Source organism: Diadema antillarum, unplaced genomic scaffold (genome assembly GCF_040938485.1).
Source record: "Diadema antillarum isolate AM-2024a unplaced genomic scaffold, OU_Dant_1.0 seq00000912_RagTag, whole genome shotgun sequence".
In the NCBI taxonomy this organism is placed as follows: Eukaryota; Metazoa; Echinodermata; class Echinoidea; order Diadematoida; family Diadematidae; genus Diadema; species Diadema antillarum.
In genome coordinates this window covers 596,103-623,502 of record NW_027271768.1, presented here as the reverse complement: position 1 = coordinate 623,502, position 27,400 = coordinate 596,103, and the positions used below count along the sequence as shown (strand labels likewise).

Here is a 27,400-nt window from a genome sequence, read left to right as displayed (position 1 = left end):
TGTGTGAACCAAGGAGAAAAGAAATTTTGGATCACTGATCCAAAAACCAATAATTTTGCTGCATAAATGGGCCTACTGAAATGTACAAGCAGACAGGAATATGACACTTCAAACAGGAATATGGCACATGAAGGGTTAAATAATGCTCATTCCCTCTATTCATGAACGAACAAAATAGACAACACACAGTGTGTACAATCTACACTGCTCTCTTTAAATATAGAGGCAGGGTGCTACATAACTTTATTTTACCACTTGCCCAGTCGTGCAAGCAGATTTTCAAATCTGCTCCAAACACTAGCCCAAACATTAATTTTACTTGCCCAAAAAGAAAGTCCAAAATATAAGGAAATAACATAGAAAATCATGTGTTAGTCAAGGGCCTAATAAAACACAATCATTTGAATAAACAGCACATACTGATTTGCATGCTTCAACACAATGGAGTACCAAACTTGGTCAAGTGTTGCCGTTGCATTGCATTGGAGCTTCTTCATGTAAGGGTTGGAAAGTTGCTGAAATGAAACATAATGTGTGCTCCATCACTTAACAGACATTATCTTTGGGCTTCTGTATGGTTGACTTTGTGGGTTTGTTGGGGGGAATGAAAAAAAAGATGGCTTCAAAACTTTTGCTTGCCCAATTCAGGCAAACATTTGTTATCATTGGTCAAAAACACTTGCCCAAATTAGATTTTCATTTGCCCCGGGCAATTGGGCAAGTGTTTATGTTGCACCCTGATAGAGGTTGTATTTACTGAGGAAAACAATCTAAATACTGACTTGATTTCTATGGATGCCCTCTTCACATGAAGGCACACACCTCTTTTGGGATTCTGGCTTCCACCCGATCTACAACTTCCTCTGGCCTCTCATCATCACCATCGCCATCATCCTCATCATCACTGCTGCCTTCACCTCCCAGTCCTCCGTTGATGAGCTTCTCCAGGTCCGGGGAGGCACAGGGCGGGGGCGGAGGGGGTGTGATGTTGCGCTCATCGGCGTAGGCAGCAGACAGTTTGGCTGGAGTGGGGGAGTGAATATCAAGCAATCATGAAAGACTCACAAAAGGAGTACTGTGAAACATGATATATTCGCGGCATGAAATTTTCGCGAATTGGAGCCGAGGGCCTGTTTTGTGGCATGAAATTTTTGCGAATTGGAAATGACGTTCAATGCATATAGTGTGAACATGAACTTTTGTGTATATTTTAATTTCATGAATCTTGGCGCCCGCCAAATTTGCAAAATTAAAAAGCATGCGAACATTCCTCATTTTACAGTAACAACTCTAGTAGAGTAGCAACTCTAGTGCAACCACTGTTCTTCTAGAGGGCCCTGCCTCTAGGTCCAGAGGGACATTGTGGATAAAATCATCTTGTCTATCAAATGACATAGACACCAAGTTGTGATTTGGAATAACTTGCTTTAAAATCCAGGGTCTATATCATCCTGAAATCCAGGGCTTCATTTCATAGAAAGTTGCCATGACAGCAACTCTTGGTGCAATGGCAAGTATCATGGTAATGACAAGAATCCTACTTCCTTGATTGGCTGTTGCTACAAGAAGTGGCTCATTCTGGCATAATTGCTACTGTAAAACATGATATATTCGCGGCATGAATTTTTCGCGAATTGGAGCCGACGGCCTTTTTTGCGACATGAAATTTTCGCGAACTGCCAGTGGCATTCAATGCATATAGTGTAAGCAAGAACTTTCGCGTGCATTTTAATTTCGCGAATCTTGGCGCTCGCAAAATTTGCGAGCTTAAAATGCACTCGAATATTCCTCGTTTTACAGTATTCTACTGAATATCTTTAATATGTTAAATGGGGCCCAGAACTCAAGTACTGTACAGATACAATGACTGGCATTGATGGTACCACAGAGACTGACTGTCAACAGGGTTTGGAATGGTAATGATGGCGGTTTTACCGATGTACAGTACAAAAAGTAGGTCACAAGATAAGTTGAGAGAATCATTTGTAAGATTTGTAAGATTTGTAAGATTTTATTGACTCTATCGACCCCCTCTCGATTTATGATTTATGATTTAGCATCATAACTGTAGTATCATGCAGTTCGGCTTACCATATTCCCCCATGCATATTTCTTATGTTAATGATGTCATGATCACTAATGTATATGTGCTCAGCGCAATTAATACATACTCACATGCAGACTGTTCAGCAATGATGCTACATGATATACAGATTGCCTAGACAAACACTGTTTTCGAGTGAAGGTGTAGACGTTCACACGGTCGTCTATTTTGAAGTGATATCAACATGACCTTCTGGAAATAGTATACATTTCACCCTTATCGTTTTGTTGTATCATTTTGGCTTAATGTAGTACTTTGCATCCAGTGCAATCTATTAAATATAGAAGCAACAATATTTCTGGCAATCCCATTGGTAAGATGCTTGAGCGTGTCTTGATATAGAGAAAGGTCTTCAGGTGGAGTTTGAGCATCTTTGAAAGGACACTATAGAGGGAGCCCTCACAGACACTAAAACACCTCCAGATGAAGAAGAGGATCAGATGTCTGGGTCATCTGCACTCACTGCTCACTGCCACAGTGTCAGGTTGTCATGAACATAGATTAGAATTCTTCTTCTTTCTTTACCTGTGATTGGCAACAGTAAATGTTGGGGAAGACAATAAACTTCATGGGAGTAGTGCCGATGAAATATCAAACAAGGACAGTTATCAGAGTTATCAGGTGGATTTATTGAGACTAGCAGAGACACAAGAGAGACACTGGTTGAAGGGGGAAGCCAAGAACACAAGATCTCGCATCTTGCCCGCTCAGACTCCACAATGTAGTGAAGGCATGGAATTATTTTGCCTTTCTATTGCCATTTAAAAACGTCTATAGATGTCAAACTGCTATCCACAGTCTCATGGATAAATATTTTTTTACAAAATGGCCTATGAATTCTATTCAGTGAAATTGCCACACAAACAACATTTTGTACAGCAGCCATATCTAAAATGCATGGCAAATTCATATGCCATACCAGTAGAATTATTTCCTGTGCTTGTAATGACTTAAAATTTCATCCTTCAATACACATTTGTGTAAATTTCCCATTAGTCTCATCTTCCAAAATCATTGAAAGTGAAGAACTGACTCCATAACAAGGAATTGTAGACCTTAATAATCTTGATGTTTAGAAGAAAAAAAAAAAGTCTTAGAGCAATTCTGCAGAACAGATAAAATATGAATGACATAGATACATTTATTTGCTATGTACTATAATAATAACCCTCTCAACCAACTACCAATGAACTTGCCATTGACATTGTACTCAAACAACTTGCAGATGGTAATGAGAGAGTTAATATCCCATACAGGTACACCATGAAAGAGCCATAACATAATCCTGTTCTCGAGGCACACCTTATACATGTAGCTGGACATGCAGATACCACAGGTAGGCGATATGATGTCACATCAAACCAACAGTGTGTGTGAGCAAAAAAAAAAAAATTACAAGAAAAAAAAAATGGCATTGGTCAAATACCCTTCATACACTTGTACATACCCTGGTGATCCTACAAAAAAAAAGTCTTCACACAGTTCCACTCCTCTGGCGAACAGACCACAAATAAAGGCACCAAACCAACGAATGTAAATCAAGCGCACCTCAAGATAAATGTGTTACACACTCTGTACATGGAACATTGCCTTCAGAGTCTTCAATGTGATGAATTCCAGCAGAGAGTTGTCCATCATTTCCAGCATCTAGACGTAATATCCATCAACTGTGCAGAAACCTTCTCATCTCTCTCGCAATCATTCTGCGCTTTTTTTGACAACCCACTGAAACAGGAAGAGCTCGCATGGCAACGAGGTGCGCCCTCTATGGCCGGGGTTCAATCTGCGGACGGTGTCAATCACATCCCCACTGCAACATTGAACTTGATCAATAATGGATGAGAGCCAAAAAAAAAAAGACTATGGTATAATCTTCCTAGCTTGTAGCCAGCATGCTGTGTGACCATTCATCATCCATCCAAAAACACCTGCTCCTCTGTGAAAACTAATGCTGCTCCATCTCATCCATCCTTCAGCAAAAATCAATATAAATGCACCCCCCCCCCCAATCCATTAAAGCATGCAGGTCATTATACTCGACAACTGCTTGTATAAAAACTACAACAACAACACTGCTAGTCAACTTACAGTTTGATCACACATATGACTTCCAACAGAGCTCAGGGACATACATGTACACAGAAGAATGTAGCATCACGTGATAGTCAGAAGGAGGTAACAGCCATGTAAAACCCCAGTGAATTAGCATCTGTTTGCTTCTATGATTGACAGTATAGCTCATTAAGAGCTGGGAATATGACTTGGTCATTTGTAATTCTCTCAATTGGCATATAGAATGGTTGACTGTGCAAAGTGTATACCATGTGTGAGGAAAAGAAAATGGTAGATTTTGAAGCCAATACGGAACTGCTTCAGGTGGGAACAGCACGTAAGTATGTGTATATAATACATATAATTAAAAGAGAACTCACTGCAACATATTTTTACATGAAAGTCTCTTGGCTGAAACACTTCTATTGATCATCATGTATGATTGCTTACATAAATATTTAATGAAAGTTGGTTCCTATGCCTCTGGTTGTTGTATCATGTGTGTGTCTGTTGCTGTGGATATCAATTAGTATGATTGACTGTACATGCAGGTCTAGTGTGATGCCCAAACTTGCAGGTTTCATGTGGGGTGATTTGCAGAGTAGGTCGATACCAGCCATTGCTTATTGGTAAATGGGAAGACTGCATAAACAGGAGAAAAAAAAAGAAGCTTGTTTCCCCGCACAATCCCAATATAGCACGTCATAGGACAGGTTTTAATAAAAACATCTCGGCCTTGTTTCACTAACGCGGGAATTATATCGAGCAAAACAATGAACCCAAAGTTCGGACAAATTCAGATCAGATCTAGTTGGGAAGGATACACAGACTTTCCATGTATTCTCGGATTTTGCAAGGTGGGCACAAGGTATTGTTCACAAATGGCTTAGTGAAACAGTCCCTTTCTTCTTAGGAGTAACTGATCCCAAAATTGCCTGTACTATCAGTTGAATTGAACTTAGAATTGATTTTAGCACTTGGTTGCACGCACATAGTACTGAGCCAGTGTTTGCATGACGATAGTCTCAAGTTTGCTAGGAGGTCGAAGTGGAAAAATCTCCCACTCAAGAGACACTTGGGGTTAGAGTCAATCTACTGCACATCATCTATTGCTCAATTTATTGCTCAAACGATTGCTCATCTTACACCTTTAAAGATTATGTACACATTAGTTGCCCCGAGGGTTTGTGGATGAGGTAAAGTAATCATAATTATCAGCGCACGTACATTGGCGTACGAACACTGCTCAAGACCCGAATGAGTACTGTTATCGGATGACCCTTGGTCTTCTGATTAAGATAAAGATCCTGGTTCAACATCCTGCTCACACACAGGTGGCAGTGTTTGGTAAGTTGATATCATGAGATCCCTAAAGATCTTGCATCAAGCTGCTAGGCAGACAAAACCATCAAAGGACAGAGCACTTTCAAACATAAATACCCCTTATTCGTTTTAAACCGCATAGCTGTGACATGAGAGAACATTCTAATTTGGATATTCATAGTATTAAAGCATAAAATGTCACAATATCACAGCAGTGTATAAGTATAAGATATCACAAGAAGTATTAGATATCACAGGGCATATAAGATATCACAACATTTGACACACCAGAAACTAAAATAACTGGGTATGGTGTGGGGGGGGGGGGGGGGTACCATTGCCTAGCTCCAATTGGCCTGCAGCACCCCTCCCCCACCCTTCCCTTGCTTTGCTTGAATGAAAAGGCAATCAATTTGATGGATCGCACACAAATGTACTCAAATTAGTCGCTAGCGATCGGGGTCCCATACGCTGGCTGTAAGCCATGAGCAAATGAATGAGGTGATCTCATGAACCCACGTGCAACAAGCGGAATCACACTTTCGTGGTTCACTTGTGCATTTCTGGTAGTTAATGCATATTTACTGAGCAGCAGGCATGGGCAAAGTGCATGGATATGCGTATCATACATCTATCTTTCCCTTTTCTATCATGACAAGAATATTCTCACTTCACAATAGAAATTTTGATAGCTTACAGCAGATATTTCTTTTCCCAACATGTACAGCAATAGCAATTACTACTTGGAAAACGTACAAACTAAATTGTAGTTTCAAGGTAGATTTACTACTCAGTGTTATTTGTGTATGATCAAATAGAGCTCGTATTGTGCACCGGCACAGCATTGTTGACTCAACTGTTATGAAAATTAAATAGCACCGCTGCCGTATTGAGTTCTTACAGTAATGCGAGATAGCGAGAAATAACAGCTCGGATCATCCCCCTTTACATAATTTTTTCGTGTGTCGTTGCTACTTTTCTCAAAATCTCGTTTCGTTTCTTCAGATACATCTATACAAGTAGGTGTGGTACCATTACATTTCTTTGTATAATGTCAATTGTGCAGTCACGAGTATTATGGGGTCACCGTGCAATATAACATAATTATGATGACACTAATGTTATTACACATGATATTACTTTTTATATCACGGTTAGACAAGACTATGCAGTCACTATGTGGCCAAAATGAGTACCATAGCCTATACTATTCACTCTATTTCTTATGATTTGTCACATTGGACATACTGTAATATCCATTCGGGGGAATACATATTTTTCCCATTTGTAAACAAAAGTTGATAGTTTTATGAAAGCAGGCAAAATGTGCATTGCACTGGCTCTGCATATCAAGCACCCACATCCAAATTATTAAAATCATTGTAAAATCATGTTGGTAGATTATATAAGATGCCAATTGCTTCTTTGCTGCAACGTTATTGCTCAAAAACTCTTTGACTATCTAATGAATATGATTGTCCATTTCATGATGAATGCTGATGTTCATAATTATCACACTAGGTTCTGTCATTAATTTCACCATTGGGTTGTCTTTCATATGACAAATGAAATCTAAATATTCATTATGCCATACCAGATACTCTGTATTGTGGAATGACTTAAATTTGAGCAATGTTTTAATCTACAGTTTAATAAAATATTTGAAGTGCTAAAAAAAAAAACAGCACAAAAAGATACTTCTGAATTCTTGATGTTCTGTGTAAAAGTAATGAATATCAACTCTTGTGAATGGTATCTTCTTATGACTCGATTTCATAGTTTCTACTGGTTTTAATAATCTTATTTTACACCACTAGGTATACAGTTCTACAAGCCACATAGGCTTTCTGATGTACATTCCATTATCCATGAATTTATTGTCAGCTTATTAGGTGATACGCTAACAGCGTATCACCTATTGTGTTTGCTCGAAATTCCCATTTCTTTCTGACGAATTTTGTGAACAAAATATCTCAATAATGACGTGACCATTTCACATGAAATTTTCAGTCATCATATCTCATGACAATATCTCAGCACAGCAACATTCTAATGACGATAACTTATCGGTGACGTCATGTAGGCGCCATTTTTTGATTTTCAGTGATCCATCATATCTTCATAACTAAATGTCATTTCTTTACCATTTTCGGTAGACATAAAGTTCAAGTCACCTCTGATCATCCTGTTCTATGCTAATTACCCAGGTCACCATGACATGTGCGTCAAAAATATGAAATGCTCAAAACGAACTCCCGACCGGTTTTCTTGAGGTTTCAGACAATTTTAAGCGTTTTTAAAAAGTCTGTGCGTCCGCATCTGTCCGCACGTTTTCACGCGCATAGCGCATAAGCAACATGAAAATGCACTTTTTTCGACTGATTTGGATTCCTGATACATGAAGTAACAATAGCCATTGATTTCCGATCGATTTTGACCAATAACAAAGGAATGCACTGTCGTAAAAGTTAAAAATCCGAGCGCGTGTCTATGTGTAAATATAGTGAAAAACATGTCTTTGTTTATTTCGCCATAGCTCTTTAAAATGTCCGGTAACCCTATGTTTTTATTGCATATTACAAAAGCATATGAATTGTACATAACATTTCAATTATCAATATTTCCATGAATACTCTATGACATCATCATATCGTCACCTGAAATCAAAAAAGTGGAAGTGAATTTTTTGAGGTACTGTTTCTGATGTTCATTTGCTGGTATCTCTGTTGTTTTAGCTCAATATTATCCCAAATTCAGATATGTTGTACTTTGAACATTTCTCTTTCAAGTCCATGTCATTGTTTTGCAATTTGATAACGCCATCATACTGGAAATTGTGATTAATGGCAAAGACTCAAAATCAGCCAAGTTTACGTGTTATGTCTATGGGAGGTGATTTTTTTTTAAAACCATGCATTGACTTGATAACGTTCAAGCACCTTTACCTCAGCTGATTTTGCTCCATTTCCTCTGAAACTTACGTACATTGTATGTTGTAGCTGGACAATAAGCTGCAGTAATCATGCATTTTATTTTTTCAAATCTCCTCATCAGGTTTATAATTTTGCAGCTTAAAACTGAAAATGAGAATGGAATGTGGATGAAAGGATTCCTGATTTATCTTTCACATATAAGCTTACGTTCCTCATATTTCCTCGTCGAGACGTATAGCTGAGAGGTTAAAGGCGACATCTCTGGCGCCAGAGACGTGAGGTTGCACACGTGCGGGTTCGAACCCCACAAGAACACGAAACAAAATACTTCGATCTTTTACCTTTTTCTTCTTCAATGGAGTATTAAAACACCTTCATCCATGTAGAAATCACGTTCTCATGTATACGCACACACACACAATATCCCTTTGTTTTGTGTTGGAGACCACATTGCTTCGACTGCTGCAAAATTTTGCAGGCTTATAGGGTTTGTCAAACTTATCAAATTATATAAATAATGATGAGATGAGACATAGCCCTCTTGGTTATACAACGTGTATGTACTGTAAATAATGGTCAAAGTTCATATTTGAAAATACAAATGTTAAAGTGAAGGTAACTCTTAAAAGACTTTATTGCCATGTTTGATTTCTGTTTTCTATTTTTACATTTTGAAGACCTATTGGTAAATATTCAGTTACATAGCCTGTCTAATCGACTTACTTGCACTCCCCGACACATGCATGAAATTTCCACTTGGTTGCATGACAGAAACAATTTGATCTGAATCATGTAGGACTGTATAAAACAAGGCAAGTGCCATAATGTGTCTTACCCATTCGTGTACAAGAAATTGCACGCGAATGGGATATAACAGATAAAAAAAAGTGATATAACAGATAAAAAGAGATATAAAACCTGGGTAAAAATTTATGGCAAAAAAGAAACGTGCCATAAAAACTTAACATTGGGCCCTTAAAGTTTGTTGACCCCTGCCTGTGACCTTTGACCTTGTGGTGACCATCCACTCCCCAAGGGACATCTACCATCCAAGTTTGGTCACAAACGGACCTATGGATCAAAAGTTATGACCCATAATAGAAACGCACCATAAAAACTTAAAGGGACAGTACAGTATTGGTGGAGATGAAAATTGGGCTTTTAACTTTTTGCGAGATACCAAGAAAACACTTATGATAAAGTACAGAGCATACCATTTCAAAAGGAATTCAAAGTTTATTTGATGAAAATCGGGTTTGGAATGACTGAAACATCCAAAAACAAAGTAAAACAAAGCGATCGTAATAAAGTGTGGGTCCCACACTTTATAAGAATCACTCTTTTTTGGATATCTCAGCCATTTTAAAACCAATTTTTATCAAATAAACGTTGAATTCCTCGTATAATTACATGCTCTTTCATATTTCATAAGAGGTTTCTCATTATCTCACCAAAAAAAGTTAGAAACTTGAAATTAGGTCTCAACCAAAACTGTACGATCCCTTTAACATTGGGCTCTAAAAGTTTGTTGACCCCTGCTTGTGACCTTTGACCTTGTGGTGATCATCCACTCCCCAAGGGACATCTACCATCCAAGTTTGGTCACAAATGGAGTTATGGATCAAAAGTTATGACCCATAATAGAAACGCGCCATAAAAACTTAACATTGGGCCCTAAAGTTCATTGACCCCTTTCCTGTGAGCTTTGACCTTGAGGTGACCTTCATATATACAATGGCAAAATGAGAAACTTTGTATGACCCCTCTTCCCTCAAAGTTTGATTGCAATTGAAGCCCAGAGTAAAGAGTTATTGAAGTTTTTGTAGCGTTACGGACAGACGACGGACGGACGGACGGACGACGGACGGACAGACGCCGCAGGCAATTCCTTAGTCTCCCCTCACCTCCGGTGGGCTCGACAAAAACTGGACTTCACGAATGTTTCTCAACATGACTTCAAGTCGCTATTTGATATCATTTTTGTTGTCGATCACCCATGACCGATATCTGATGACCCCCAGCGTATCACCTAACTCGTCTTCAGTGTGACGAGTTTCACATCTCGTTTATTGTGTAACTTGTACTGATTTGTATAGTATTGATATCTAGTGTCATCTATGTTATGTTTTGCCTGTAATACGTTTATATGCTTCTCTTTTTTTTCTCTCTCTCTCGATGATGAAAATAAATGAAATGATTGACTATGACAAAATAAATATACACAGATGAAAATCCATCATACTCACACAACTCATGTCTCTGTCCATCCGGCTGACTCCGCAGAAACTCTTCCAGGGCGTTGTCCTGTTCTTCCCCACTCTCCTGGCTTGTAGGCCTGTACGTGTTTGCTGCTTCCATCATGGCAAACACATCACGAGACTCACTGTGTGGGACTGTGGACGAAGAGGCAGACTGGGATCGGCCACTCTGTGGTCTGGAGTTGGTTCCAGGTTCATACATGACTGACTTGGAGCCTTTCACTGAAGACAGAAAATCGTGACAAAGTGGGGTTTTTACACTAGATGTCATTATATTTTATTGAGATCATCATTTCATTTTTCATTATTGTCCATCACAACACATTACACTGGAGAATACGGCAAAGTTAACCATGATCTCAAGATCAATTTCAAGAAACCAGCTCTTTTACCCATATCACGGCATGCATTAGAGCTCATGAGCTCCCCACTCCCTTCCCTGGTAAAAACAATGGTTAATGGGATTTCTTGGACTATAACTCTGTTCATTTAACTCTAACCCCTTTGTGTCACCCTTGTGAAGGCAACCCTCCCCCCCCCAAAAAAAAAAAACAAAAACAAAAACAAAAAAAAAACAGAAAAATACTTGTACATGTAGCTCTAGTGATCATGTAAATTGCAGATGGGCACATTGCCCTCTGAGAAAGGCGATATAATGCACGTAAGCACGTAACTTGAAAAGGCTGAGAAAAAAAATGCAAAGCAAAGAAAAAAAAATTTGTCACAAACCAGCAATGAAAGCTCCCGTCAGTTCTGCGGCTGATTCACTCGCAAGGCCACCCTGGCTTGTCCGTCTCTGGGCCGTGGGGCTTGGGGGCACCTTGCGGCCGCTCCAGGGCCGGCGCGGCCCGCGGGCATCCCTCAGCTTCTGTCGCTCTCCCTGCTGCTTGATTAGGTCAGGAATGGAGGTGTTACTGCCCCTGGAACGGAGATCAAAAATAACATACCAACCTTTCAAAGTACCACCATGTACGACTCAGATCAGCTGCGGTCACAATGGCAAATCTTTGAGATCTTAACTCTTAACATGCCATGGTCGCCGAACGGCGACCTTAGTCCTGACGTGCCATGGTCGCCGATCGACGACTAAGAAGGGCGAGAAAGGCATTGATCATTTAAGTTCTTCTGGTACCGTAATGTGTTACACCAAGAAACTGCCAATGATATGTAGTGGTAGCTGATTAGCATAGCCATCGTTTCCACTGAAAATGTGAGCATGCTTACATTAGACAATTTTGAGTAATTACATGATTTTTCAGCTAGATGTATTTTTTTCGCGTCGGGAAAATCCGCAGCGAGCGCACCCTCTGCAAGATGTGTATGGATCAAAAGTCTCATTGGTAAACCACACGTGTGTATGCTATTGAATCTGCGTGTATTGTCTATGCGGTTCCATTGCATTGTTCCGCTTGGATGCTGTCCTGCGGGAAGCTCTTTTGATTTTGTCCCTCAAAGGGGGTCAGCTTTCGTTCGTTGGTCAAGTCTTTCATCCTTTTGTTTTGGTGAACGTCACTAATCGTCCCCACGCTAGCATAGGAATTGCGCGCGGACAAAGACCTGCCGATTTCAATAGAGTAGTCCGTGGTCCGCTTAGACAAAAGAAGGATTAGTAGGCTCTTCCTTCTCAAGTGGACAAAAGACACTCTTCCAGGGCCCGGGACAATCACTTCAGTTTCAAATACAGGATCTGGGACTAAAGGACTCAGATTTGGGAATGAATTACTGAGGCAGAAAGAGAAATTGTTAAGACAAAATAAACTGCTAGTATCTTTGGAATCATACAATTCTAGAACGCAATTTTGTTATCATTTGAAAGAGGATATGTTGCTCTAAAACTTTCTCACAGAGTCAAGGGAGTGTTCTATTGAAGAAAAAACACGACTGACTCTTTTTTTCCATACTACACAAAAATTTCTAATAATTTTTCTGATGTCTCAATTATTTCTGCAATATTTCAGGTTCAGAGAAATATTATGGCAAACTGACTACATGACACGAAGGAACAAACATTTCTTGATAATTGTTGTGTAGAACTCAATTCAAAACAGTCAATAGTTTCAGAGATATGGCAGTTTTAAATTTCATTGTCAGTGCGGTTTCGAACGTTCCGGCGTTAGGTAAAAACCTCTGGCACGTTAGGGGTTTTGGGCCTGGCACATTAAGAGTTAATGATCGCAATCTTAAACTTTGCAATCTTTTGCCAGTTAGACTGCAGTTATTGTGTGCAATCACATGAAGTAAACACATTGTGAGTATTATTATTATTCTTTATTTTTTTCATCAGGTAACTCATTGCCTTCATTGTGTACAAGAATGATGCCAAGCTATTCACTGCAGAGGGAGAAATGAATATGTGACTTTTTTATCATTGCATCACACCACAACCAGCTTATACACTTAACATGTGTACATCTATTTTTAAGAAGAAAGTTAGAAAATAAGTATCAGGTAGTTATGCTTTCACGAGTCCTCTTCTGCAGTGATAAACAACACCTATGAAGATTTTTTATTTTATTTAATCTCAATATTTGTCGTGTTCAGAGCATCAAATATTGAACAAATATTGTTTTGGTGATTTTCATCGATTGCAACATTGAGATGTACTTTACGGTAAGTTTCATCAAAATGTGTTCCTTTCCCCCCTCCCCCCCCCCCCCATGCTTTAAGAAGAAAAATTATTATTATATCCTAATCTGTACTAAAACCTGTTTAATACTCTACCAGGACAATAACCCCCTCAGGGACAATTACAACCCCCCCCCCCCCCTCCTTACTAAATACCAGTTAGTGGTCTAGGGTCAGAGCATAAAGATTAGGGTTAGGGTCAGGGCTAGGGTCAGGATTAGGTTCCAGATTAGGATGAGGTTCAGAGTTAGGGGAAAGGTCTGGGGTAGTTGTCCAGGGGTAATTGTCTTCTAAAGAAAAATACAATAAGTCCACAAAGCTTGTTTAACACCATACTGACTTGCAGCAATTTTAACAAATACTGTAAAACGAGGAAGTTTCGCGTGCATTTTAATTTCGCGAAATTCGCGAGTGCCAAAATTCGCGAAATTAAAATGCACGCAAAAGCTTTTGTCTACACTACATGCATTGAATGCCAGTAGCAATGCGCAAAAATTTCATGCCTCGAAAAAGGCTGTCGGCTCCAATTCGCGAAAATTTCATGCCGCAAATATATCATGTTTTACAGTACACCTCAGCAAAGCAAGACTTTTCCTTACCATGCTGTCTTCTGGATGCTGAGGGAAGACAGGGGTGGCTTTGTTTCCAGCTCGGTGTATGGCGATGCTTTCACCACCTTGCCCCTGGACGATGTGGGTGGGGTAGAACTGGACGGGACCCACACCGACTGGACATTGTAAGAGCTGGCCGGCTTCATGCTGGTCACTGACGACTGGATCTCTTCCAGCTTGGCCAGGGCAGCGGCACTGGGCTCAAGCCAGTACTAGTTAGATCGGTGGATAAAAGTACAGGTAAATGAAAGTATATGAAATTGGGTAAAATTTGGTAATAAACAATACAGTGGACTCAAGTGGTGTTATAATGAACTCCTCAGGACCAGAAGTTTTCTTTCGTTACAAGTGAACAAATAAACAATAAGAATATACATAGAGCTGATAATGTTGCGGCCTGAATTTTTATTTCATTGTAACCAGAATTTCATTTTAACCGTGTTCGTTATAACAGGAGTGCACTGTAGAATCTATTTTGAATTAAATTTTTAGAAAAGCACAAACTATGTTCTACATGGTTGATTATGCGCCAATATGTGACCGTGCATCACAAAACAAACAAAAAAGTCACACCCCTTGATTTTATGTGAGGACTCAAAAAAGGTGAAATGAATCAACAGAGTCAATTTGAGTTTTCCATATTTTCTGAAAGAGCTATTCTTCTTCTACATTATTCTTAAGTTTGGGATCATAAATTGAATAGGAAAGTGGGTTTTCAGCAGTTTTTCAACAACCTCTTTTTTGGTAGAGTAGTGTGATCAGGTTTTTCTTCGAGGCCCCTTTTCATTTCTTGAAAATCTTTTGCACACTCTTCACTTTTAACTCTAATAACTTTTGACAGGATGATGCTACTGCTTTGAAAGTTGATATTTATCATGAACAGAATGTGTTAATAAATACAGCATGCTTGATTTCAGCTTAATCTCATAATCCCTTCATTGTTGTTGCTACAGTGGTTAAAATCATGTTTTATGGCCCATTCATGGCACAGGTAGCACAGCTATGTAAAGCTAAAGCACTTGAATAAACCCTTTACTTCACAGCCTCTTTACTCAGTTCAAACTTTTCCAGAGTGTGTGCTTTCTTTCCAGTATTTATTTAGGTTAGGAGAATCCATTTGAATTGAGTTATAGTAAATACATCATTTCAAAGCTAATAGACTAGAGAGTCTGCTCTATCTGAATCTGCCCTTAACTAAAATTTAAAAATCCATGTCTGGCGACTTTTTGTTGGTTTTGCGGTGCAAGGTCAGATCTATACTACAAAATAGTAAGCAAATAATCAACGTTGGTGAAGGTGATAGAACAAACTTTCACTTCCGAGGCGATCTGGATGTATCTTTCCGAAGCGCAGCTGAGGAAAGATAGCGTACACATTCAGATCGCCGAGGAAGTGATAGTTTGTCTCATTGCCTGAAACTAAAAGTTGATTATTTGCTTTATATTCCACATCTGAGGTCCTAGAAATTCCCATTCTATTCCACATTTGAAACCATTTTTGCTGTCTTTAGGTATCCTTAAGGCTTAGGCTACGTGTGCGCGTAGCAACGACAAAACAATGAATTTGCTGCGCGCACCATGTGGCACCAAACTGAAAGTGCGATGCACTGTGTACTATCAAGTGACCTAGGTCACATGATAGTCCACAGTGCAATGCACTTTTATTTCGCGCGTAGGCCTACTCATCTTGCATTAGGACTGTGTGGAATGTGTGGAGATCAGCGAAACAAAAGGGACTATCAACAAAGAGTGTAACAAACTTTTCTTCTCAGGTGATGTGATGGGCAAAAGTACTCTTCATCACGTGATCAGCTCTGGACCAATCCTATTGCAACATTCTTAGTATGTGGAATACTGTAAGTGGAAATTTTTGCAGTGTTGATATTTTCACGCATTTCGCACAACCAGAAACTAGTCGAAAATAAAAGCATGCAAATATTTTTGCTTGCCGTATGTTCTTGTAGATAAGTTGTACTCCGTGTCTTGATTCCCCAGAATTAAGAACATGCGAAACTCTCGGCCAAGCGCGAAAAATTAGTCGGCGAAAATATCCACTTTTAATAGAAGATATCTAACGTTACAGTGTAGAAAAGAAGTAAAAGAAATTGACAAGCACATTCGTGGATTCCTTGGACATGTACACACCTGCAACTGCCTTGCTTTGCAGCACTCAGCTCAATGGAACGCGCTCTATCAACATCATTGGCTTTTCTGCTGATTGTATCTACAGAATAAACCTGAACCGGACTACCGTACTAGTATTCTGTTGTCATTTACCCTGTCCCCATTATGCAAAAATCTAGTGTCATACCAAACTGTAGTGTAAGGTGTTTATGTCAGATTCAATTGTCAATAGTGTTACTTATACCGGCTTGAACCAGCTGAACGGCCGCCTTTACCGAGTTTGCCTGAACAGTAGTAGGCATATTATATCAAATAGAACATGTACCGCCATTACCGGTACTGCACTTTCCCGAGCTGCTTCCAGAGAGCACCGCGTGCACCGGCCGCCACGAAGAGCAGCCCCGGAGGCCCCGCGCACACCCGAGAGCCACAGTCCGTCAACGGATATCGCTTTTCTACCCGTGTCGTACTCAGTTTGCACGAATGTTACGAAGCCTAAGGGGCGCCGGGGCGAGGGAACAATCGCTCAAAACAGCTCAAAATGTAATCAGTCTGGATATATAATTTCTCACCATCGCATCCTCTCGAAATCTTGAATTCTTCTTGCTCATCTTCCCGCTATGCTGAGGTGGACAACTTTTCGATGATCATTTTTTAGACGATGGAAGAGTCCATGATGATGAACACTCCATTATCAATCCTGTATCAGCTACTTTATATTTCATCCTACCCAGCAAACTGAAAAAAGAAAATGTAAACACGATGAAAGGAACTGCAAGGAGAACTATGATAATAATAGTGTGATGTAAAATCGGATAAACTATTTTCCATCAAACTTCTTCCACCGAGAAATATATTGATTTTCAGTTGACAACAGTAGGTCAAATATGAATACATAAATATATACATGTACTGGATATTACTTGACGAGATATTTCCTTTGGTAAACCGTCGAAAGGAGTGTGATAGTGTCACGTTATAACGGTGGTTGACAGACAGCAATTAATGCCATAATACGGTAAAGAAAATGAGAAAAAATGTTATCTGCAGAATGCTCTATTTCTCAACTGCGTAAAATAAGTTAGGCCTGTAAATATGCACCTTTTCATGATGCGATGCCATTTACCAAGAGTTTGGTAAGCGAATGCATGCTGTCTAGGATAGTCAATATAAAGCATTTCAAAGTTTCTAACGTCAACTAATGACACACGTTGGCAACTGCTCTTCTTCTGTTTAAAGCTTGCTCCATTTTCACATTTTACTGGCATTAACATTGTCTGTCTTGAAAAAATACAGTCATCATCTTCCCCCGCCCCACTCTGCTTCTCCTCTAGTCATTATCATCTAAAGCTATTTAATAGTCATTATCAAGACATTTAGTGAGTCTCAACTATTTCTGTTTGATGACTGTTCCCAATCATTTTTATTTTTTTCTTTGCTTTGATGATTAGTTGATAACATGCGAAGGATTGAAAATAAATATTCACAAGTCATGAACTAAGGGATTGGATTGTTAATTACTTCAATTTTGTATCAAAATCAAATTTATGTCACCAATGACCTGAAATGTGCGTTGTATCAGACATACAAGTAACACAAACTTTACCAACTAATATTCTATGCTCCTAAGCGGTACTCAGATCGTTGCGAAGTTACGCGACGCTGCGCCTCGTCGGTGAGGGTGATTGGTAGTCTAGTAATCTCGAATCTCATACCCGCTTGTGCACTTTTTGATGTTCAAGCAAGCGGACACCACAATCTAAGTGCTAGTATTTTGTGTGTTATATTTGTATTCTCTTTCACTGTGTCTGAGGGTCACTAACTTGAAGGAAATCCAACGCCCAATAAAGTCAACGTCAAAAGTTGATAGTGGGAGAATACACTAGTAAGGCAAGTCCAGTATACGTGTACAAAAGTACAACTAGCATGTGACAGCATTTCCCTTTGTGGGCAGACAAAGATGTTGAGTCAACATGATCAATGAAATGCAAGGTTAGAGTATTGGTGTTGAGTTGATTGAACCAGTGTTGAACATTAACCTTTGTATGGAGCATTCAAATGATGCATGTGTTTATCAGGTACCTCTCTGAATGAGGACAATGCTTTCTTGCGCCTGTTCGTTAATTGTGCCTCCTAGCATTTTCTTCTGTTTATTTCTATGGACGTTATTCTAAAAAAGGTTTTTATTAGGTGACTAAATCATTTCGGGTGTATTAATTAAGCTCCAAGTATGTTCTTCATTGTCGGTTGGTTTGTTTTTTACTACTACTACTACTGTATACTACTACTTCTACCACTACTATTACTACTACTACTACTACTACTACTACTACTACTACTACTACTACTACTACTACATACTACTACTCTCTAAAAAAAAAAAAACGAGTGAAAATTTTCACTCTTGAAGGAGTGAATATAAAAAAGAGTGAATTTCGAGTGAAAATTTTCATTTTCACTCGTTTTAGAGTGACCTCAGGGATCACTCCAAAATCTTCGAGTGATCCCTGAGGTCACTTCAAAATGAGTGAAAATGAACATTTTCACTCGAAATTCACTCCAATTTCACTCTAAATTCACTCTTTTTGTATTCACTCCTTCAAGAGTGAATATTTTCACTCGATTTTTTTTAGAGAGTACTACTACTACTACTTCTACTACTATACTACTACTACTACTACTACTACTACTACTACTACTACTACTACTTCTACTACTACTACTACTACTACTACTACTACTACTACCACCACTACTACTACTATTACTACTACTTCTTCTTCTTCTTCTTCTTCTTCTTCTTCTTCTTCTTCTTCTTCTTCTTCTTCTTCTTTTTCCTCTTCTTCTTTTTCAAGAAGATATTGGGCAAAATCCAGAAAACCAGTAAGCAATGTGTTTGATAATCTATCACGTATCGGTCAAATCTGACTCTGGTTTCTGTTTCTGTTTTTGAATTTAGTATGTTTCTTTTGTTATTATAGTAAAGTCCTTTGGAGATTTTCGAGACAATTTATTATCTACACTTTGCCAAAGGTTATGACCGATAAACAGAAGAATATTGATCATGAGATTGTGCAGTTTTATATGGGAATTGTTCACTACTTGTACTTGTGTCTAGTGTGAGTGGAGTTTACAGACGTTTGTTTCTGGGGGATTAGACGAAATCATTCAAAAAAGAAGGGCACATTAATAACATGAATTATTAATATTGATCAAAGTGGAACAAAGGAAAAATGTATTGATGCCTAGTATTATCATGGGGAAAAGAATAGAGGCTGACGTGAATTGGAAGTGACCTCGGTTTATTTCTTTTTTATATTCTTGATTGTTGGGTCTCTCTCTCTCTCTCTCTCTCTCTCTGTCGAAAGGCCTATATTATGACCTTTGTTGAGTGCATGTACGCGTGATTGTAATATAACTCTGTAATATTATGTGATTAAGTGTTAGTATTTTGTTTTCTGCATCTTACAGGATCTATATTAAACTGCAAACAATAGGCAGGGCTCGACACTAACGGTGGCCCGGTGGCCCGGGGCCACCAAAAATGAAAGTCGGGCCACCAAATTTCAAAATAGGGCAAATTTGGTGGCCCGCCTCGGGCCACCAAAATATTTTGAAAAGTATGTCAATAAATTCGTAACTTTTTGCGCCGGAAATTAGCAGTTAAATTTGTTCAAAGGATGGATGAAAAGGACTGAATGAATGCCTGAGAGTGAGTGTTGCGAGTTTGTTGAAGTTTATTTATGAGTAGATATGTCCAACTTCTAATTCTTACTATCATAAATCTTAAATATTTGACTCATGAAAAAAAGGACTTTTAACGTTTTTTATTGTTTTTTTTTCGGGACACCAAATTTTTCTCTCGGGCCACCAAAAATTTGAAATTTAGGATTTCGGTGGCCCCATCGGGCCACCAAACAAAAAAGTTAGTGTCGAGCCATGCAATAGGCCTATGTATATATCGATCCGTGTAGATATACATATAATATTATATAGATAAATATATGGATGGATACAAAATATTTGATAAAAGTGTAAATGCACGAAGAAACATCGATGTGATACTCAACAAAGCTGAATATTAAGATAACATAACATACACGTTCACACAGTCATATACGTAAAGGGCGAACATACTAACAGTTTATTCCATGCAGTTTCAAACACATTCTTATTCTTCTGCGCCTCTCATTTTTTTAACTACATTTTAAATGAAAAAAGGAGAACAAAAAAGGAAAACAGAACACATTTCCCAAGCCAGGAATCGAACCCAGGCCAAAGAAGGAAAAAGAAGGAAAGACAGATATTCTATAGGGCCTACTAACAAAGATGAACCTCATTTTTATACACATTATTATGTAGAATATGTTCCTCTTAAAATAAAATATGTTCCTCTTCATGAATAAAGCACAGACCTATAGATAGAAAGATGGACAAGTGATAAAAAAAAAAATGAAGAAAGGAAATAAGAGCCAACAGGTGAATTAATCAATATGCCTAAATTGAAGGTTACTCTCTAAAAAAAAAAAATCGAGTGAAAATATTCAATCTTGAAGGAGTGAATACAAAAAAGAGTGAATTTCGAGTGAAATTGGAGTGAATTTTGAGTGAAAACGTTCATTTTCACTCGTTTTAGAGTGACCTCAGAGATCACTCCATAATCTTCGAGTGATCCCTGAGGTCACTCCAAAACGAGTGAAAATGAACGTTTTCACTCAAAATTCACTCCAATTTCACTCCAAATTCACTCTTTTTTGTATTCACCTCTTCAGGAGTGAATATTTTCACTCGATTTTTTTTATATAGAGAGATAGGCAGAATATAATTATTAGAGCCTCTGAGAATTTCCTTCAATAATCTGAATTTCACAGCCATTGACAGCAGAAAAAAAAAGAGAAAACCGGGAAGTCAAAGCGAATTACCATAAATATACAGAAAAAGAAAAAAAAATACAGTGCTTCCCACACCGGGAATCGAACCCGGGCCACGGCGGTGAGAGCGCCGGATCCTAACCACTAGACCATATGGGATTTCGCGGGAACTATCGGGCAGGTGAAATAATTTTTTCTTCTTCTTCTTTTCTCGGTGACCTCATCACTCGTTGATAAAATAGCAGAGCGTACACGGAGTTGAGAGCTGGTCCAAGCCAACAGGAAATGAATCACTGAGGAAGAATTTCAAGCGGCTTATCACGTGACATGAGGTCAATTACACAGCTGAATAACAAAGACCATGAATACACAGAGCATGACTTTTATGTACGTCCGATGACATCTCTGTACTCTTCTTTCACCTAATCAGTCCAAAGACGACAAGACGTGCTCCATTCATCAGCTTACAGTTGCGCATCCATCTCGCGTTTACATTACACAGTGCTTTTCAATGTTATAAAGGTCTCTATGTTCACTTTTTCTCTTGTTGAATCAGCTCCCATTTAAAAAAATCTGAAAACTTCTAAAATACTCCAATACTGATTCGCTCAATTACGTATACTCATCCATTATATACTTTATAGCTATCAAAACGCTGTGAAACCAATTTGCGAAGGGCCACGTGTACATCCATGACCAACTGTCATGATAACGTCATTGTCGTCATTAACGTCATTTGACTATACCATTAAAACCCTCTTTGTATGTGCATGCTATCATCAACGAAATGCCTGGTCTACCAGTTGGGGAATTTCTTGCATATACGTTCTCAAATGCAGAATGAGTGAGCCACAAATATTAATGCTCTCCGGGTTATGCAATTATTACCAATTAAAGCCCTTTAATGTAAAACCTTTAGGCGTAGGAATTGTTTGTCTTTTACTATATAACTGTGATTAAATAGCTCACCGAAAGGGCAAGTCAGTAAAATAATGAAACATGTAGCCTAGTATAATTGTCTTAATACTAAGTAGAAGGTCACTAAGAATAATAATGATAATATTGATGTTGATGATAGTCGATAATGATGAAAATGATAATAGTAATAATAATGATAATGATTCTAATTACAAAAACATCGATAATCATAATAACAACATAATTCATAAATGTGGTAAAACAAAAGGAAGAAAAAGTAAAAAAAAAAGAAAAGAAAATAAAGTTGTGTTTCCCACACCGGGAATCGAACCCGGGCCACGGCGGTGAGAGCGCCGGATCCTAACCACTAGACCATATGGGATTGCACACATTTGTCGTTGAACTTGGCCGAATCATTGTCTAATAATAATACACTGAGCTTGCGGGATGGGACTTGCTGCAGTAAGCGTTGCGCAATTAATCTCTGCTTTCAAGCATCGCCTGCATGCATTACGTAGAGCGTGGATCACATCATGTCAGGTAAAGTATCCGTGTTGCTAGACTGAGAATGATAGTTTTCTTGGTCCTCTTCGGACTACCATAATGTATACTGATCACGAAGTACATCTCTGGTTTGGTTTCATTTTTAGTCGAGTAAACCGACTCGCAAGTTTTGTTGATGTTATAAGCACATACATACACACTGATATATATATATTTCTTTGCTTTCTTTTTTCATCGGCAGTCTGAAATTCAGATATAATGATGATATTCCTATATACTGCTAAATTCACACATATTGTATCACTGGAAGAATACATGGGCCATTGGTGACTGGACCATTCGTGTGGAGAGTTATTACTATAATTGATACTAGATCAGGTCTTGGGTTGGATACTCATTACGTTGGAAGAAATATTTATTATGTGCTTTGCTTTCAGAGAGAGAGAGAGAGAGAGAGAGAGAGAGATACTAGAAACAATTCTTTTCGCTAGACTTTGCCATTGCATGATGATTAAATCATAATGTTTCTTTCCATGTTATATGATTGACCAATACAAAAATGCATTAAGAAAAGATATTCAAACAGCAGAACATCGGTTAAATGTATTGGTCTCGTCTCATCTGATCTAACTCTACAACCTAACAAAGAGCCGCTATGTGCCGCGAAAGAAGGGGGGGGGGGGGGGAGGGGACCTTATACCCATTCCTCGGGTACAATGAATCTCATGCGTTTCCCACTTTATTCGGAACTTGTTTGTTAATTCTTGTTTATTCTTCTGTGATGCTTGTAAGCCTTAAAAGTGGGTGCTATTACAATAAGGGGAAAAGAAGGAAAGACAGATATTAGGGCCTATACTAAAAGATAAACTACATTTTTTTATATACACATAGAATATGTTCTTCTTAAAATACATAATCACATGTTTCTCTTAAAGTGAAATGTATTCTCTTCATGAATAAAGCACAGACCTATAGATAGAAAGATGGACAAGTGATTAAAAAAAAAAAGGAAATATAGTGCTTCCCACACCGGGAATCGAACCCGGGCCACGGCGGTGAGAGCGCCGGATCCTAACCACTAGACCATATGGGATCTCACATGACATGACAGATAACAAATTTGCTTATTGAACTGTGGATGTCTTTTACAAGAGAAGCACGCAGGAGTCTTGCACATTTACAAATCGGCTCTGTATGTATACAGTACGTATAATATAGCGCTTGTCATAGCTCTGTAAATAGACTGTGTAGAACCCAATGATTAAAAAGAAGCTATATTTTTTTCTTTTATAAACTAAGAGAAATGTATAGATGTAATAAAATTCTCACTTAAATACACTCAGCAAAAAAGAAAAGAAAAGAAAAGAAAGTAAACACTTTTTCGAGTTCATATATTTCATAGAAGATTTTGATGAAAATATTATATACCACATTAAAAGTAATTTACTTGGCTATCAAGTTAGTATGTTAATTCAAAAGGAAACTTTACGCATGAGTTAACACATTTATTATTGCCCGCCAAGGCACAAAAGTAAAAATTGCAAAATTTGACAAGTCGTCTTTCATTTGGCAACGCCATTCAAGATAACAATGACAACAAAAAGCCAGTTAACACAATGAGAGACATGAATGAAATAGCAAAAACAAGTTTTGTTCTCTTTATCTCTTTGTAACATCAAACAAGAACAAAATGGGAAACTTAAGGGGGAAATAAGAATTTTCTGTCAGCTTAAACTTTAAACGACATAGGGAGTAATGGCATGCATAGAGATGATTAATAAACAGAATTTCTTTATTTCATTCTTTTTATTTAGTAATTTAAGGATTTATGAGATAAATCTAAGAAACAAATATTATCTACAATTTTCCTAATTTGAAAACAAATTTAAATTTCTACCATTTTTGTTAATATTGCTTCTTCCCTTATTTCATTTGAAATTTGGGTTTGACCAAAGATTCTTAATTTTCTCCCTTATTTTAGGCCTTTAGTGATATTTTGGGCTTCAAAGATATCATAGAGATCAAGGGTTTATTTTGGCAACTTAACCCGTTCCATACTGAATTCTGAAATCCACATAGACTTAATACACAGGTCACCAGGTTGATTCCCGTATGGAACGGGTTAAGTAATGTATCTAATTGTGTTAAGTTTGTCTTTTGTTCTTATAGTTACATGGAAGAGCACTTGCGCATGAATGACAACTTGTTCATTTTTGCAAAATTTTTGCTTTTGTGCCTTGGAAGAGAAAAACAAAGGTGTTCACTCATGCGTAAAGTTTTCCTTTACATTGACCTACTAGACTGATAGCCAATTAAATTACCTTCATTATGGTATATAAAACATTAACTTTTAGCCAAATGTTATATGAGAAATATAAACTTGAAAAAGTGTTTACTTTCTTTCTTTTTTTGCTGAGTGTATTTGTCATGTAAGAATACATTGAAACGGAGAAAACAAATATGATTGTAATAATATTCGTTCATAAGTTTTTGTTTTTAACTTAGTATCTAATGAATTAAAACTAAAGGAAAGCAAAGATGTAATGATATTTCCAAACTAGAAAGAATTAAAGATAAACTGAGACGAAATAATAAGGTTGTTTCTGTCAATTAGGCCAATGTAACAATAATTTTAGCTTTATTTTTTCATTGTTGTTCACATTTGGATATGGTAACGAGCCTTTCAAATTGCCACTTATATTTCACAGTTCATTTTCATTTTCGGATTTAAGTTTTCATAATTAGTGGTTGCTACGTCGGGTAAGTCTTGTGGAAGCTTTCTGCATGCTTATTAGAAATATACTACTCAATGGACTAATAACGGAGGTCTAAATTTGGTAGATCTCATCATCACCGCTGCCACCTGAATATGTGCATCTATAGAGTAAATTTAATGAGTAGCAGAATTTTCTTGACTTTGTTTTTCTAAAGGGAGAATAAAAAGTATCTTTCAATATCAAAGTCATAATAGAGTACATTCAGATGTTTATAAAATGACTATATAATCGCGCATTGATCGTCACTGACAAAAGAATATTTTCCCTCATTTCGGTCTTACATGGGATGGCTGAGGTGCCTTTTCATACTCGCAACTGCCTTTTAATAAACACTAATGATGGGAAGCAGCAAACCTCAAAACATGATTTTCTGTGACAAAAAAAAAAGATATTGATAATTCTTTATGAAGTGGACACTTTTTGGTGGGCACGCATGTAACGTTGCTCAAAGGGAACTCAAACCCAAAGAGCAATGTGGATTGAGTGAAAGCAGTAACATTAATAGAACACATCAGTGAAAGTTTGAGGAAAATCGGACAATCGATGCAAAAGTTGTGAATTTTTAAAATTTTAGTGTTAGAACTGCTGGGTAAGGAGACTACTAGAAATTATGACGTATGAGTGGACTACAATATAAAGAAAATATAAAAGGAATTCAATAAAAATTCATTTTTCAGGAAAATTACACATTCCATTAACTTGATACTGACATATGCTAGGGGTAGCACTTATTCCCACTGCTTTCTGAATACGTTTAGTCAAGTACTCTTTCATTTTGTTAGAAAAGTGAATTTTTGTGGAATTCCTTTTATATTTTCTTCATATTGTTGTCCACTCATACGTCATAAGCTCTAGTAGTCTCCTCATCCAGCGATTCCGACACCAAAACTTTAAAGATTCGTAACTTTTGCATCGATTGTCCGATTTTCCTCAAACTTTCACTGATGTGTCCTACTATTGTTAATGCTTTTTCTCAATCCACATTGCTCTTTGGGTTTACGTCCCCTTTAATGGTAACACATACACTCTGTCTACGGTTACTGTCTATGTTTTCACTGAAACAATGCGGGGAAACGAGAAAATTACATTAAAAATTATAATCAACCTACCAAAATATTTCCTTTTTCTTGTAAAGTAAGTGCATTTCGCAAATAAAATTGCTGGAGCGATGATTTTACAACATACACTTCAAGTCCACGCACATTTTTCTTGATTCAAGAGAGTTAGACCTACTCTTCTCCGAGCATGTAGGTGTGGTTTTTTTTTTTTAATTTCTCAAAGCGCCGTCTTGTTTTATCCAGGCTGGCTTTCGGTGGTGATGATAAGATCACAGCAGGAAGGCATGTTTAAAATGGTATTGTGACACCTTCGACAGAAACAGGTGTATGAATTAATTTTCGAGCGATGAACAATGTTGATGTCAAGTACAGGTCCATGTTAGAAACAGCTTGCTTTAAAGGTATGCATGAAATGCAAATATGAAATAGTCTTAAAAAAGAACGGCGGTAATAAGCAATTCATTGAACTGCAAATACATGACATTATAATCCACGCTGTCGTGTTGCCACGGCAACACCAACTGGTGGAGTCTGGGCTGTGCTGGATACAGACTTAACGTGAGACAGGTGAACTCGTGATAGGTTTTTAAATTTCTGGAAGAACATGGACAATGATAGACACATTGTAGTGAGTTCCGCCATCTGTGAAACACACCCCCCTTAAAGAAACAAAAAGAGTTGAAAAGCATTATGACGTCAGATACATACTTAGAATACAGCAGAGAGAGAGAGAGAGAGAGAGAGAGAGAGAGAGTGAGGAAGACTTGCTTGACGCAGAATGCATCATCTTCGGGTCATGTGTCGGCTCAGTCACCTAAATCGTGATTTTACGCAATGGGACATGGAAAGCGAAACTGTGAAGGCCATTCTTTGCTTGCCCTCGATTCAAATGTATTTTCAACCTCAAAAACAAAACACGCTTTAATAAGGTAACAAAGATTGCGTACAAAATATTGATGGTAGCGAATTTGGCCTCCACGTTGGCACTTGCCTCAATGCTATGACGACCAATAACACAAGACACAAGTCGCTATACAAAAAAGATGATTGTGGAAAGGAGTTTCACGTCCGATGCATTCGGGATCGAACAAAAACCACTGTAGCAGACATCGTTTTCTGTGCGCACAACGCGAAATATTGGGGCATGAGGAACGAGGAATTTTGGAACTTCACTTCTCCGTGCAGAGCAGACGGATACCGAACTAGAAAAGTGGATGTTCGAGTAACTTTCGTTGCAAATTTA

At 38.0% G+C, this 27,400-nt stretch overlaps 1 protein-coding gene and 3 non-coding genes across 4 annotated transcripts in view; all 4 read right to left on the bottom strand.

Moving 5' to 3' along the window:
• The window catches only part of LOC139741260 (uncharacterized), a 30,567-nt gene extending 13,927 nt beyond the window's left edge, over nucleotides 1-16,640 (bottom strand). Inside the window, exons 1-5 of the mRNA XM_071651856.1 lie at nucleotides 16,602-16,640; nucleotides 13,895-14,118; nucleotides 11,400-11,590; nucleotides 10,659-10,892; nucleotides 823-1,022 (exon numbers count right to left, since the gene is read on the bottom strand). Coding sequence (XP_071507957.1) covers nucleotides 823-1,022; nucleotides 10,659-10,892; nucleotides 11,400-11,590; nucleotides 13,895-14,118; nucleotides 16,602-16,640 — 888 coding nt within the window. The remainder of the gene's footprint in view (nucleotides 1-822; nucleotides 1,023-10,658; nucleotides 10,893-11,399; nucleotides 11,591-13,894; nucleotides 14,119-16,601) is intronic.
• Nucleotides 16,641-20,987: 4,347 nt separating this feature from the next.
• Trnae-cuc (transfer RNA glutamic acid (anticodon CUC)) lies at nucleotides 20,988-21,059 on the bottom strand. Its single transcript has one exon. It is a non-coding gene; the product is annotated as a tRNA-Glu (tRNA).
• Nucleotides 21,060-22,128: 1,069 nt separating this feature from the next.
• Nucleotides 22,129-22,200, bottom strand: Trnae-cuc (transfer RNA glutamic acid (anticodon CUC)). Its single transcript has one exon. It is a non-coding gene; the product is annotated as a tRNA-Glu (tRNA).
• Nucleotides 22,201-23,343: 1,143 nt separating this feature from the next.
• On the bottom strand, nucleotides 23,344-23,415 carry Trnae-cuc (transfer RNA glutamic acid (anticodon CUC)). Its single transcript has one exon. It is a non-coding gene; the product is annotated as a tRNA-Glu (tRNA).
• Between the last annotated feature and the right edge of the window lie 3,985 nt (nucleotides 23,416-27,400).